This window comes from Cebidichthys violaceus, unplaced genomic scaffold, assembly GCF_023349555.1.
Source record: "Cebidichthys violaceus isolate CVI_PGR_0920_01 unplaced genomic scaffold, fCebVio1.0.p SCAF_9, whole genome shotgun sequence".
In the NCBI taxonomy this organism is placed as follows: Eukaryota; Metazoa; Chordata; class Actinopteri; order Perciformes; family Stichaeidae; genus Cebidichthys; species Cebidichthys violaceus.
In genome coordinates, this window is record NW_027176975.1 from 8,260,740 (window position 1) to 8,274,533 (window position 13,794).

Sequence of the window (13,794 nt, forward strand, 5' to 3'; positions counted from 1 at the left end):
ATAGTCTTATATTTAAGTCCTTCTGTGATATGAATGACGGCAAAGAGTTACACATTCCCGGTTTTAACCAATACGTTACAGAGTTGCAGCAAGTTGTTGTTGTCTCAGTCAGGAGCATAGACCATGCATGAGCAGATTAAAACAGGACACAAGCTTTACTTTACTGCACTGTCCACCATGCTTTCTTCCAAATACAGTGTTCAGAGCAAACTTCCCATAATTACATTTCACTTAGCTCCAGAAACAGTGAGCTTGTACTGCAATATTTGCCCCAGGTCACACACGGTGCACAACATAAACAGCAATTATAAGAATATGGTTTTCACACAGGGGCCTTTGAACAAGAGGGCCTCGAGATAAAGTAATAATGTAGGGCCTGTCTTAAGCTGCTTATCATTTCAGATGATGTTGGACCTTAGTGGTGCATATACTCAAATTTGCAATAAAATGAAAAAAATACATATAATCAACCTGGGATTTCCAGGTTCCCACATTCATTTAGCCTATTGTATGTACAGTCAATAATAACGACTTATATATACAGTCAACTGCCAATATGACGTGTTTATAATTTGTAGAGTCTGCAGACACCTTATGGCACATGTAGGTCTTACCATAAGGCTTTTTGTGCCTTTCTACTTGTAGGTATTTGTGAGGCCACATAATAATACAATCCTATAATTTGTTAGGATTATAAATGTCTCTTCAGGAAAACTATTCAAATGTCCAAAATTAACCATACATTATTTAAGTTCAGGTTTTTATTTTTTACTTTGTTTTACCATTTACCCCAATGCATCAGGTGATGGAGAGTAGTGGAAGAAGTATTGAGATGCTTTACTTGAGAAAAACTAGCAATACTGCAACATAAAAATACTCCATTACAAATAAGCAAACTCCATTACTTCAGCAAAAGTACTTCAGTATTACTAACAAAATGTACTTATAGTATCAAAAGTAGAACAGTGACCCCCTGTGAGTGTTTCTATTGCACATTACTGTTTTAATTTTACTAATACATTCATATGTAAGTAGCATTTTACTGTTGTAGTTGGTGAAGCTAATTTTATTAGAATTAAAATTTTTATAATTCAATCGTATGTACTTTTATACTTTCGTTAAATGAATAACAATGCATCATATTTCATAAGATGATCATATGGAAAATCGTATTATGTAAAGCAAGAAGCTGTCAAATGAATGCAGTGAATCAAAAAGCATAATGTTTTACAATTAATTGAAGTGGAGAAAAAGTATAAACTAGCGTGGAATGAAAATAATTAAGTAAAGACAAAGTAAGCCATCCTCACAGATGTAACATTATTTCAGTGGATGTACTTTTACATTCATCATTGATCAAGAACAATATACAGTAATTTAATGTACATGTTTAAAAGAAACAGGTTTAGCAGGATGAATTCACTTTCCTGCAGATTTATTCTTCGCCACAGTCCGCCAGTCCTCCAGTCCAGCAGGTGTCAGAAATGCGCTTATAATGAGAAAGAGAAGAAGAAGAAGAAGAAGAAGAAGAAGAAGAAGAAGAAGAAGAAGAAGAAGAAGAAGAAGAAGAAGAAGGCTTCTCCCACTCAAATATGGCGTCCTAGAGCAGCATCCACGCTTGTTTGTTGACATATATTTAAAAATCAAGTTTATGCTGTATTAGTGGATTTAAAAATACTACAACTATGTCGAGAATCATCGTTAAGAATCTCCCTAATGGGGTAAGTAACCCTCCCGGATGTGAGCAGACGTTTTGTTTTGTTTCGGCCCATATGAAGATGTAACATTACTGTGTGTCTTGTGTGCAGATGAAAGAGGAGAGGTTCAGGTCGATGTTTGCTGCCTTTGGCACAGTGACAGACTGCTCTCTGAAGTTTACCAAGGACGGAAAGTTCCGCAAGTTCGGCTTTGTGGGTTTTAAAGCGGAGGAAGATGCGAACGGAGCTTTAAAACATTTCAACAAGAGCTTCGTGGACACATCCAGAGTGACGGTAGGGCAGTCAACGCTGCACAGCTGAGCATGCGCGTTGTTAACGTTGTTGGTTTGCCATATGTGAACCCCATGGTTGTCATGTATCCCAGGTGGAGATGTGTAAGGCTTTTGGAGACCCCACCAAAGCAAAAGCCTGGAGCAAACATACCCAGAGTTCAGGCCCGGACAAACCCTCCTCTCATGCTGGGACTGACAGCAAAAAGGTACAGACACAAAATGATGAGAAGTTACATGAAACTCTTAGTAAAATCCTTCCTATATCACTATCTGGATAGCCACAGAGTAATGCCGTCATCTTAGTGGAGAATAATGTAGTTCAGTTCTGCAGCACTGTCCCTTCTATAAAAGTGATTTCTTTTGTTTCTGCTTTCAGAAAAAGGAAACCGACAGCACACTTGGAAATGTGAGTACATGTGATATGCAACTATGTTTGTTAAATGTTAATTATATGAGATGTGAATGAGAATGAGATGGAACCAAACAAGGGCTGCCTATCAAACATCAATACTTCTTTGGTACAAACCGAAATGTGCACACAGCAGAGTTTTTAGAATTATATTGAACAACAAACAAGAAATTACTTGATACCCAGCTCTTAATCAGCCTCATTAAAATAGTTAAATATGCACATAATTTAAATTTTCATCTTGTAGATCTGTCAGGCTGTCATTACTCATTACATTATTCCCTCTACATCACCCCAGTTCTGATCTTGTAATCATTTATTGTTTTGTAATTTTGTCATGTACTTGATCAATGTCTGCCTGTGATATTTGATGATTCTTTTTTGTTATGTGTTTTATGGCAGTGTTATTTATATATTTAATTCTTAGTTTATGTAAGTTGTAATCATTGCATGTCCACTTGGCGTGTGTCTCAGCTGGAAGAGGACCAGGGATTCAAGGAGTTCCTGTCAGTGCATCAGAATCGAAGCCAAGCCCCGACCTGGGCGAATGACACCGTGCAGCAAACTACCGATCCCGATGCTGGCCGGGCGAAGGCTCCGGGCAAGAAGAAGCCAGCTTCGGATGATTATCTCAACTTTGATTCAGAACAGTCCGAGGATGAGGTTGAGGAAAAGGATGAGGAAGATGAGGAAGATGAAGGTTGGTAACGGTGGTCCCTTTTTAGTGTAGTTCCTGTATATGAAAGCTGTGGCTTTAGAGCCTGGATCCTTGATTTACACAGTGTCAATGTCTTTATCATAAACCAGGTGCTGTCAGTGTACACAGTGAATTAAATACATACATGGTGTGTATGAATGAAGGTGCAGCAGATTAATGAATGTGTGAGGTACTGGTTACAGTCAATGAAGAGCAATGAATACATGTATCACTGTGTTACAAATGCTTCACATCACAAGCTTAGAACTACACAGTATGGATAGAAATAGAAAAGGGGAAAAAAAAGAAGTGCATGATTGACTGGTCTGCGTATTGTTGTTGCTTTCAGGTGCCACTAAGGAAGCACTGAAGTCTGGCCTATCAGATATGGAGTACCTGCGCTCAAAGGTGGCACAGACAGACGACACAATGGAGGAGAGTGAAGAGAAGCATGATGGGGACGAAAATGAGGATAGTGGTCCCATGCAGCACACAGACAGCGCCTACGAGAGCGGTGACAGAGACAACGTGTCAAAGACCAAAACCTCAGTTCCTTCTGAGGATAAGAAGCAGAGCAAAGCAAAGAAGACTGCCAAGCAAGAGGTGACTGTTTAAATCTACACATTAAACTCCAGTGTTCAGTACAGCACAGTATTTGTTTTCTGCTTTTACAAATACCGTTTGTTGCAGATGGAGCCGACGACCGAGTTCACGGTGAAGCTTAGAGGAGCCCCGTTCAATGTGAAAGAGGTGAGTGAACAAGAGCCTCCTGGTTTCAGAGGAGCAGTGATGATATTGTACACTTTATATTTCAGTGTCTGCATCTACGACACAAACATTTTTTTATGTGTGACATCAATAGCAACAAATCCGAGAGTTCATGACGCCGCTGAAACCTGTAGCTATCAGGATTGGGAAGAACGAAAGCGGAAATAGAACAGGTGTGTTATTGAAAGCATTTTTCAATCATTTCCGTTTGAATGTTTTCATAGATTATTATCCTGTGTACCACGTGTCTAGTGGGTAGATAGATGCACTGTATTTGTCCATGTTGATTGTATGTGGTGCGTTTCAGGTTATGTATATGTGGACTTGCACTCTGATGAAGAGGTGGAAAAGGCTTTGAAGAAGAATAAAGACTACATAGGTGAGAAATAATATGTCCTATGTTCAGTTTGTTAGATTATCACTGACCCGAGGTGTATATGATGACTGCTCCTGGCTAACTGTGACATACCTTCTGCCTGTGTGTTTCAGGCGGGCGTTACATTGAGGTCTTCCGTGTGGATGCCTCTGGGGGTAAAGGCAAGAGAGACAGGAAGGACAAAGAAATTGACAGGAACTTCACCAGGAAGTTAAAGGATGATGAGGAAGAGGAAGATGTTGCAGAGTCAGGTCGACTTTTCATCAGGAACCTTCCTTACACCTGCACTGAGGAAGAGATCAAAGAGCTATTTGCCAAACATGGTGAATTCAAAAATACAACTTTCATTCACACACAAGTTCACACAGGCTTTCACTCTTTTCAGCCGTGATAATAGCTTTACAATCTTTACAGGTCCTTTAGCTGAGATGCTCTTCCCTATTGACAATCTAACCAAGAAACCTAAAGGATTCGCTTTCATAACGTACATGATACCAGAGAATGCTGTGACAGCTCTGGCTCAGCTGGACGGACATATATTTCAGGTATTTGATCTCCAGCTGATGTTTTACATATCTCTGTACGCCACAGGACCTGTAATGGCTTCCGGATTCAGTAGTACAACTTAATTTTCAAATGAAGTTGAGGCCGATAAGAAATGTTCATTCTCACATGCTTTTAGGGCCGGATGCTTCACCTGCTTCCCTCCACACTGAAGAAGGAAAAGACAGAGTCTTCAGATGCTGGTGGTCCTGGCTCGTCGACTTACAAACGGCAAAAAGATGCTAAAAATAAAGCTTCTAGTTCCAGGTATATGCAGTATATGTAATCACATTAACCCTCTGCTTCTGTGTTTTTGGTTTCTCTGAATTTACTCATAAAGATTATTTTTGTTTCTAATCAATTACATGAGCCATCCTCATTTCTCTTGTTAATTTAATGTTACCTTCTAGCTCCCACAACTGGAACACCTTGTTTCTGGGCACAAGTGCAGTGGCAGATGCCATTGCTGAAAAATACAACACCACAAAAAGCCAAGTCCTGGACCATGTGAGTAATGCTATATCCTGTTCTTCTACAACATGAATGGTCCTCAACTCTAGCATTAGTGGGTGTTCAGACGGTGAGCATTCCTGCATTAAAACAATGCATGGGAAATGTAAACGCTTGAGGTACCAGTGAGAGGATGAAGTACTATCTCAAGTTCAGTTTGAGTAACAGACCCATGAGTTTGAAGGTTTTTTCAGATACCAAAACACTCCAAAGGGATTTATAAAGTTAAGAGGAACTTAAATACTGCTCTGGAAAGTCACCAGACAAGACATGTACTTTAAAGATGAACAGTAAAAATATGTCATTCATGTTAAAAACGTATCTACCAAGAATGCATACTTGCATCCATGTATTCATCTTGTCAAAGCAGGATCTTGCTGGATGACATTGCATTGCTTCAGGGCAAAAGTTGAGCCAGGTTCAACCTTTTTGCTGGACGACTCTGTGTGTGTTTCTGCTGTGGCAACCTTTCACCATGCCAATGCAGCCTTCCCATTCAAATGAAAGAGGGGGCTGTTTGTCTGTATGATTGCATCTTTTTTTCATCTGTTGCTGCTACATCAACATGTGAATCATTAGGCAAACTGAGCAGCAGTGTTTAAAGTTTCTTTATTTTTCTCTGGTCCAGGAGTCAAAGGGAAGTCTTGCAGTGAGGATGGCTCTGGGTGAGACACAGATTGTTCAAGAGACTCGGCAGTTCCTACTAGACAACGGTGTCAGTCTGGATTCCTTTAGTCAGGTATGCTGAATACACACTCCCATTATCATGTTGCTAAATTGTCCATAAACATTTTACCGTGCCTATAATGCAGTTACCTTGGTTAAGATTGTTTCCTGCGTGTGTCGTTTGCCCCGGCGTACAGGCGGCAGCAGCGAGGAGTACAGCTGTGATCCTGGTGAAAAACCTTCCAGCTGGAGTGACGGCGTCCGAGTTGGAGGAGCTTTTCTCACCTCATGGCTCTTTGGGCCGAGTGCTGCTGCCGCCCTCGGGCCTCACCGCCGTCATCGAGTTCCTCGAGCCAACTGAGGCAAAACGAGCTTTCACTCGGCTGGCCTACAGCAAGGTGTGTATAGCTTTATACCAGCAAGACCTGCGCCTGCAGCATATGTTTGAGGCACTTTAAAAGCTTTTACTGTACTGACTGTATCTGTGAAACCCGTAGTTCCATCACATCCCGCTGTATTTGGAGTGGGCACCTGTGGGGGTGTTTTTGGCAGCCAAACCAGAACCAGGTAAAATCACTTAAACACACTCATGAACATACAATACTACACAATCTTTTTCAAGTTTTGTATTTTTTGTAGACACAAATGTACTAATTGGAATAACCAAAATGTCAAATTTCATCTGTCCTCCAAGTAGTACAAAAAGAGGATGCAATGACAGAGCAGAAGAAAGATGAAGAAGAAGAAGAAGAGGAGGAGGAGGAGGAAGAGGAATCTGCTCCTGGTTCAACACTTTTCATTAAAAATCTTAATTTCAGCACGATAGAGGAGAAACTACAGGAGGTGGGTCAATTCATAAATTCAACCCTCAGTAACGTTTGGTTATGCTGAATGAGGGTTTAATCAAAGCATGTTTAATATAGTTTTCTCTGTTTGTTGCAGACGTTCTCCAAATGTGGCAAGATCACATCCTGCACCATCTCCAAGAAGAAAGATAAAACAGGTACCAATCATTAGATGTAGGATCTTTCACATGCGTAAATGTAACATAACATAGCAGTGTGTACTATGATGTAGAAAAGGGATATTGATACATAGATGTACCAAAGTTATACATGATTTATTTGAACACATGGGATTCTATTCGAAGAGATACTGTGTGTTTTCTCAGGCTTTGCAAGAGCAGTTTGTAATTTATTGTTTTAAACCTCTGAATCAGAGTTCACAACTACTTTACAATGTTGGTTTGATTTCCAGGCAAGATGTTGTCCATGGGCTACGGTTTTGTCCAGTATCAGTCAGCAGAGGCAGCACAGAAAGCCCTGAGGCAACTACAGGTACCATACCATACTCCTTCTGACAACCTTCCTCTACAACCTGGTCCATGACTAAAGTGTGTTCTTTGTCTCAACCCTCCACCAGCACTGTACTGTAGATGATCACCAACTAGAGCTGAAGATTTCTGAGAGAGCCACCAAGTAAGATGTGCATCAGAAGGGTTTTAGTGTGAAATGTGCTTGAGAATATCAACATGCGTTTATTTTATTTTCCATATTTCAAATATTGACTCTAATTGTTTGTGGGGCAGACTTTAGGTAGAAGCGTTGCATGTAAACTTTACTTCTGTTGTCACTACTCACTCAGTCGTTTCCCCTATGTGCAGGACTACTGCAGTGTCACGGAAGAAGAAGCAAGACGAGAAGAAACAGACAGGATCCAAAATCCTTGTGCGAAACGTCCCCTTCCAAGCGACTGTCAGGGAAATTCGGGAACTCTTCTGGTAGGCGTCACATGCACACAACTGTTTTTTTATTTACACCGTGTGTGGAAAATGTTTGGAGTGAAATCATTTAACAATATTATGATTTACTCCCTCTGTCCTTTCAGTACATTTGGAGAGCTGAAGACAGTACGTCTTCCCAAGAAAGCAGCTGGTTCAGGGAATCATAGAGGCTTTGGCTTTATTGACTTCCTCACCAAACAGGACGCTAAGGTTTGTGTTATGTGATCTTTCAGACATGTATTTAGGAAATCTACTGTCTTCTAGTGCTGATCGTGAATACTATGCCCCTGTTATCTCCACAGAAAGCATTTGCTGCTCTGTGCCACAGCACCCATCTGTACGGGAGACGCCTCGTGCTAGAGTGGGCTGATGCTGAGGAAACGGTAGAATCATTGAGACGGAAAACAGCCGAACATTTTCATGGTAAATCAACAAACTTTTGTAACAACATGAAGAAATGAAATCCATGCTGTGCTGTTTATTGATTTAATTCCTCTATATTATTTATCCTCCATGATAGTGGGCGCCAAAAAGCAGCGAAAATCAGAAGTTATGGAGGGAATTATGGAGACGATGGAAACTGGAGGTGGGGAAGACTGAGTTCCCTAAACGCAAAGCCTCGACTCTGACCAGCGCTCCTGTGTGTTTCTGTATGAATAGGACTGTGAACAGAATAAGGACCTGAGTGGCGTATGCAGAAGGAACTAATTATAATTAATTTGTCAACTTTGTGGAACTTCTGGATTTCTTACATGATTTGTAATGGGTTGTATAGAATGATGCCTCAAAGAAATATGATTGGACCGATGTTAGTTTTTCTATAAAATTGTATTCCATGCTTTTAAAGTCTTATTTCTCATGTCGTGGCCTGTTGTACTTCTTCTAATTATCGTGAGGTCTAAGACTGTACCGATGCCCTGTTCTACACATGCTTTCTACATTTTGCTGGGGAAAACAACAACTCAGTCCCACCAGTTCACTCTGTGACAGCAGATTATCATCCTAATCACAATAGATCCAAAAATAATTTCTCTAAATGTTAATTTAAAATAAATTCATAAATCAAAAGAAAGGATTACTTAAATAAATAATAAAATTGTGAGAATATAATTTGTAATCAAAAATGTCTCTACTCTGTGTGCACGTGACATAATCGGTCTTTTAATTTGAAAGTACGTTTTCTGTTATACCAGGTGACTAATCACCCGCGTTGTCATGTGACTTGCTCACGTTAACATGGCGTCCAGGCCAAACCAGACGTTTGCGCTTGGAAGTTTTAAAGCGGTTTTGTCCGCTTTGTGTATTTTGTGTGCGTGTGTTCGAGCTGAAATACGAACCGCTGTTATTGACAAACACACCGGACAGCTGTCTGTTCTTGAGGGATATCGAGAAGATTTCGTGGCTTGGGCGAACTTCACTGATGACATAAACACGTCAGGGTGAGTTCACTACATCTGTTTTTTCTGAATAATTCTTAGTACAGCATAAGTATGCCTTCTATCATCTTCTCACCCTCAGTACAGGCGATTATTCCTCGTATGGGTGCAACCGATATGAAAAACGTAAAGCACCCAAACCTGCACACAGATCCTTTTCCTTTATTGTTTTCAGCTGGTCTTTCTTGGAGATCACTACCAGCAGTCGGTACAATGACAGTATCCAGGCCTATGCAGCCGGTGCAGTGGAGGCTGCACTCACATCTCAGGTTAGTTTATACAGTCATGTTTGTGCTCCACCTGCAAAGCAGCCTGTTTTATTTACAGACTTTACATTTAACTTAATCTAATGACTTGGAGTATGTTTGTTTTAGCTCATCTATAAGCACTGGATGAACACTCTTTTAAGTTACTGTGGGCCCTTCACATCTGCATCTGGTTACTGTGAGCGCCTGAAGGCTTTCATCACAACCAATATGCAGTGGGTTCAGGAGCAAATGGAGAAGCAGCCCAGTTCACCCTACTGGTACCAGGTACACAAAGAACATTTTGTAGGATGAATCGTATCCTTTTCATGGATACAAGAATGTTAAAAGCCTCAAATAGGATATTTCACAATCGGTGTCTTCTTGTCAGGTGCGTCTGACGCTGCTGCAGCTGAAAGGTCTGGAGGACAGCTATAATGACCAGCTGTCATTTCCATTAGGGTCGTTCTCCTTCAACCCATTCGGCTTTCTGTGAGTGGTTATCTTCATTTTTCATTATCAATCACACGTTTCTTCGCTGTTCCTGAGATCCTAAACCTTGTTTCTTGCTGTTGTCTCGTACTCTCTACCTCTTCTCTATCCAACCAGACTTTTTCAACTAGGCGGGGATCTGGAGGACTTGGAATCTGCTCTGAACAAATCCAGCCAAACTAGACCTCTTGGATCTGGCTCCTGTTCTGCTCTCATTAAGCTGCTGCCAAACAATAAGGAGCTGCTGGTGTCACATGACACCTGGAACAACTACCAGTCCATGCTGCGCATCATGAAGAAATACATGTTTGCCTTTAAAGTTTCTCCTTCAGGTAGTGTCCCTCATTACTTACATTATGGGATTAGTTAAACATTTGGCAAATAAACGTATTTACTTCTCGAGAGTTGAATGAAAAGATAAATAACACTTCTGCTTCTGTACAATAAATATGAAGCTGTAGCTGGTTAGCTTGACTTATTGTAGCATAAAGATTGGAATCGGGAACAGCTAGCCTGGCTATTTTCCCAAAGACGACGACAGTCTTGATTTACAAGGGGCCTCAGCTGGTTGCCTGGCACCTTGTGGTGATGAGATTCCAGGAAATACACAAATTACACTTTTGGATTTTATTAGGATTAAAGAATTGAGCTATAATGAGTCTATTAGTGGTCTTCAGAGGTGATAGTTGTCATTGTTGGACATACCCATTACCCGCCGTTTACAGTCTTCATGCTCAGCTACACTAAATGGCTACGGGCTCTAGCCTACTGTTTAAAGCCCCTTTTTTCAAAAAGAAAAATGTGTTTCCATGTTTAAAGCTCCAGTAATGGACTGGTCCTGTTGTTGCTGTCTATTATGTGAATACGTCTAACTTCATTATGTGCTTGATTTATTTATTTTCTTGTCAGAAGAGGGTTTTCTTCCTGGAGGAACTCAGGCGTTCTCCTCTTATCCTGGATGGATCTTCTCTGGAGATGACTTTTATATCCTAAGTAGTGGCTTGGTGAGAACTGGTTGTACTTAGCATTATAGAACTGAGTGTTAACAATAAACTCCAGTATTTCAATGCGTTTTTGAGTTTCTTGTTCTTAATCTATCTCCTGTCTCCAGGTAACTTTGGAAACCACCATTGGCAACAGTAACCCTGCTCTCTGGAAGTTTGTTCAGCCCACAGGAACCGTCATGGAGTGGTTGAGGAACATTGTGGCCAATCGACTGGCTGCTACTGGCAAAGAGTGGGCCGAGATATTCAGGATGTACAACAGTGGAACGTGAGTCTCATCACTTTTTAATCAACATTATCACCGCTTTGGATGATATCCAGGCTGTGTTGTCTTCTGCTATTTGTTCTGTGTTTCAAAATTCCAACAACTGACATGATTAGATAAGGCTTTGAGTGACCTTAGACTGCGATGTGGATGTGGAGCAGAGAAACAACATTTATAATCAGGAGTCCTTTGGGTCAACTCAGTACTCAGTTGGGTCAAATGCCTAATGGGGTCACCAGGCTGAGTGTTTGTTGTGAAATGAAATCATTAACTGCATGGATACACAGTAAATAAATTAATAAAAAACAGTAAATGCTTGTGTGTGTGTGTGTGTGTGTGTGTGTGTGTGTGTGTGTGTGTGTGTGTGTGTGTGTGTGTGTGTGCGTGTGTGCGCTTTGTAGGTATAACAACCAGTGGATGATTGTGGACTACAACCACTTCACTCCAGGAAGGACTGACATTAAAGAGGAGCTCTTTGTTGTACTGGAGCAGATTCCGTAAGTCTTTGCGCCAAATCTTTTATCAAAACACAAGATTATTTCAGTATTTATGTTTCAGACTTCTAAACCTGTCTGCTAAAACATGCTTTTCTAATCTTCTTATGCTGCAGGGGACTAGTTGTGTACTCTGATAAAACTCAGGAACTGCTGGAGAAAGGGTACTGGGCAAGTTACAACATACCGTAAGTATCCAATTAGAAAGTTTAATGTTAATATATACTATAGATTACGTGTGTTCTAATTGTTATATGTAAACTTGTCTTCTGTTAATGTGTAGGTACTACGAAAACGTATTCAATGACAGCGGCTGCAATGAGCTGGTTGAGAAGTTTGGCCCGTGGTTCTCTCGGGACTATAATCCTCGGGCTCAGATATTCAGGAGAAACCAGACAGCTGTCACAGATATGGACTCAATGGTCCGCCTCATGAGGTACAAACAAACGGTAGATTTTATATTTCTTTAACCGAATGCCACAATTTTATTTATGAGATGCAGTGTCTCTCCTCAGGTATAATAACTTTAAGGAAGACCCATTGTCAAAGTGTGAAGGCTGTAATCCACCTGCGAATGGAGAGAATGCTATCTCAGCCCGTTCAGACCTGAACCCAGCTAATGGCACTTATCCGTTTGGCGCCTTACGGCAGAGGTCACATGGAGGAACAGACATGAAGGTTTCAATGTTTACATTACATTACAGTCATTTAGCAGACACTTTTATCCAAAGCGACTTATCATTTAATTTCTTGCCATCACTCATTTTTCTGCCCATACTACTATCCATCATGATCCCCAAATCTTTTCTCTGTTTGAATCTGACTGTAGCATGTTAAAGAGATGTTTGCTAAATCTGATGTGTTGTATGTTTCTGTGCAGATGACCTCCTTCGGGATGTTTCGTGACTATGGTATGCTGGCAGTGAGTGGGCCAACATGGGACCAGGTGCCACCCTTCCAGTGGAGCACATCCCCTTACGAAGACCTGATGCACATGGGTCACCCTGATACTTGGGCTTTCAAGCCTATAAAAGTCACCTGGACTCCTTAATTGTTATTACGCTGTGTATATACAAGTAGCATGATCAGTATCAATACTGCCAGCTGTTTGAAGTTTTGATAAAGGGAAATGGTACTTTAAATCAGTGGGACACTCTTTTTATGAATGTCTAGGGCTGCCCCCCTTAGTCGACCCATCTGTCATTTTGGTCTCGGTAGACTAAGATTTCTTTAGTTGATTAGTCATGTTAGTTATGCTTTTTTCATGCTGAATGACAAACTTATAAGCACGTCTCTGGTCAACACAAGTTTAGCTTTTGTTTGATTCTTTGAGGAGAAACTCGGTTGATTTAATCAACAGATCTGTAAAACCAATAGAATGATCAACTAAATTGTACAAGCGTTAGTCGACTAAGGTTTCCTTTGGTCCAGGGAAGCCATAAAATAGTAATGTTATTGATTCTCAGGAAAGTGGCAATAATATTCAAGATGTATTACAGTAATGCAACTATTTGTATAATTAAAGCACACATTGTTAAAGAGAGCTTTGAATGTAAGGCAATATGAAAAACCTTGCTGTTGTAAATGAAAGCGTCTACATACACTATGTGATTTTTATTTGCCAAATCTGTGAACATGTAAATTCTACTCTACCCCCCCCCCCAGTTCTGATGAGTAATTGGAGTTGAAATGTTTCCACAAGACTACACCTTTCTTTGAAGAAATCAGTCAAATGATTTCATCATGAGTTAAATCATTTTTGAATATTTCTGATATAATGCATTATATGATTTTCTCAATAGAATTGCATTTTGCTTTAACTAAATAAACTGGTGCCATCTTCTAAACTGTGATGAGTAGATAGTCACAGCCCAAGCATATTCGAGTTTTGACTCGTCAATATACAATTACAGATGTTTTGATTAGACAAAATATGATATCTTGATTTAGAGTTTTAAATAGGTAAAATATAATTACAAATATCTTGCGTTAGAGTTTTGTCTAGGCTAAATGACGTTGCCGATATCAGTAATGAATATTTCGTATACCTAATAAATGTTAAAAGCGCCTCCCAGAGGTGTATACAACACCAGCTTGGCTACAGAGTACCATGGTC

General features: G+C 40.4%; 2 protein-coding genes across 3 annotated transcripts; both read left to right on the forward strand.

Annotated features, from left to right (window-relative positions):
• The first annotated feature begins 1,553 nt into the window (after positions 1–1,553).
• rbm19 (RNA binding motif protein 19) lies at positions 1,554–8,831 on the forward strand. Of its 2 annotated transcripts, none has more exons than XM_068703771.1 (24): positions 1,554–1,721; positions 1,809–1,991; positions 2,083–2,196; positions 2,367–2,396; positions 2,874–3,099; positions 3,446–3,699; positions 3,787–3,846; positions 3,959–4,037; positions 4,172–4,243; positions 4,354–4,563; positions 4,655–4,785; positions 4,923–5,050; positions 5,194–5,290; positions 5,922–6,032; positions 6,157–6,357; positions 6,457–6,526; positions 6,654–6,802; positions 6,902–6,962; positions 7,217–7,296; positions 7,382–7,437; positions 7,623–7,739; positions 7,847–7,952; positions 8,045–8,165; positions 8,263–8,831. In XM_068703771.1, exons 1-24 carry the CDS (start codon positions 1,686–1,688, stop codon positions 8,340–8,342), a joined length of 2,772 nt encoding a protein of 923 aa, XP_068559872.1. In that variant the 5' UTR covers positions 1,554–1,685; the 3' UTR covers positions 8,343–8,831. The 2 variants fall into 2 exon arrangements, with proteins under 2 accessions (XP_068559872.1, XP_068559873.1); XM_068703772.1 differs by having other exon boundaries at positions 6,657–6,802.
• A 142-nt stretch (positions 8,832–8,973) lies between these two features.
• plbd2 (phospholipase B domain containing 2) lies at positions 8,974–13,342 on the forward strand. The gene is made up of 12 exons (XM_068704085.1): positions 8,974–9,181; positions 9,354–9,447; positions 9,553–9,711; positions 9,815–9,915; positions 10,033–10,247; positions 10,825–10,919; positions 11,027–11,187; positions 11,586–11,681; positions 11,795–11,866; positions 11,962–12,114; positions 12,194–12,356; positions 12,559–13,342. The coding sequence occupies exons 1-12, from the start codon at positions 8,979–8,981 to the stop codon at positions 12,727–12,729; spliced, it is 1,683 nt and encodes a 560-aa protein (XP_068560186.1). The 5' UTR covers positions 8,974–8,978; the 3' UTR covers positions 12,730–13,342.
• Positions 13,343–13,794: the final 452 nt, after the last annotated feature.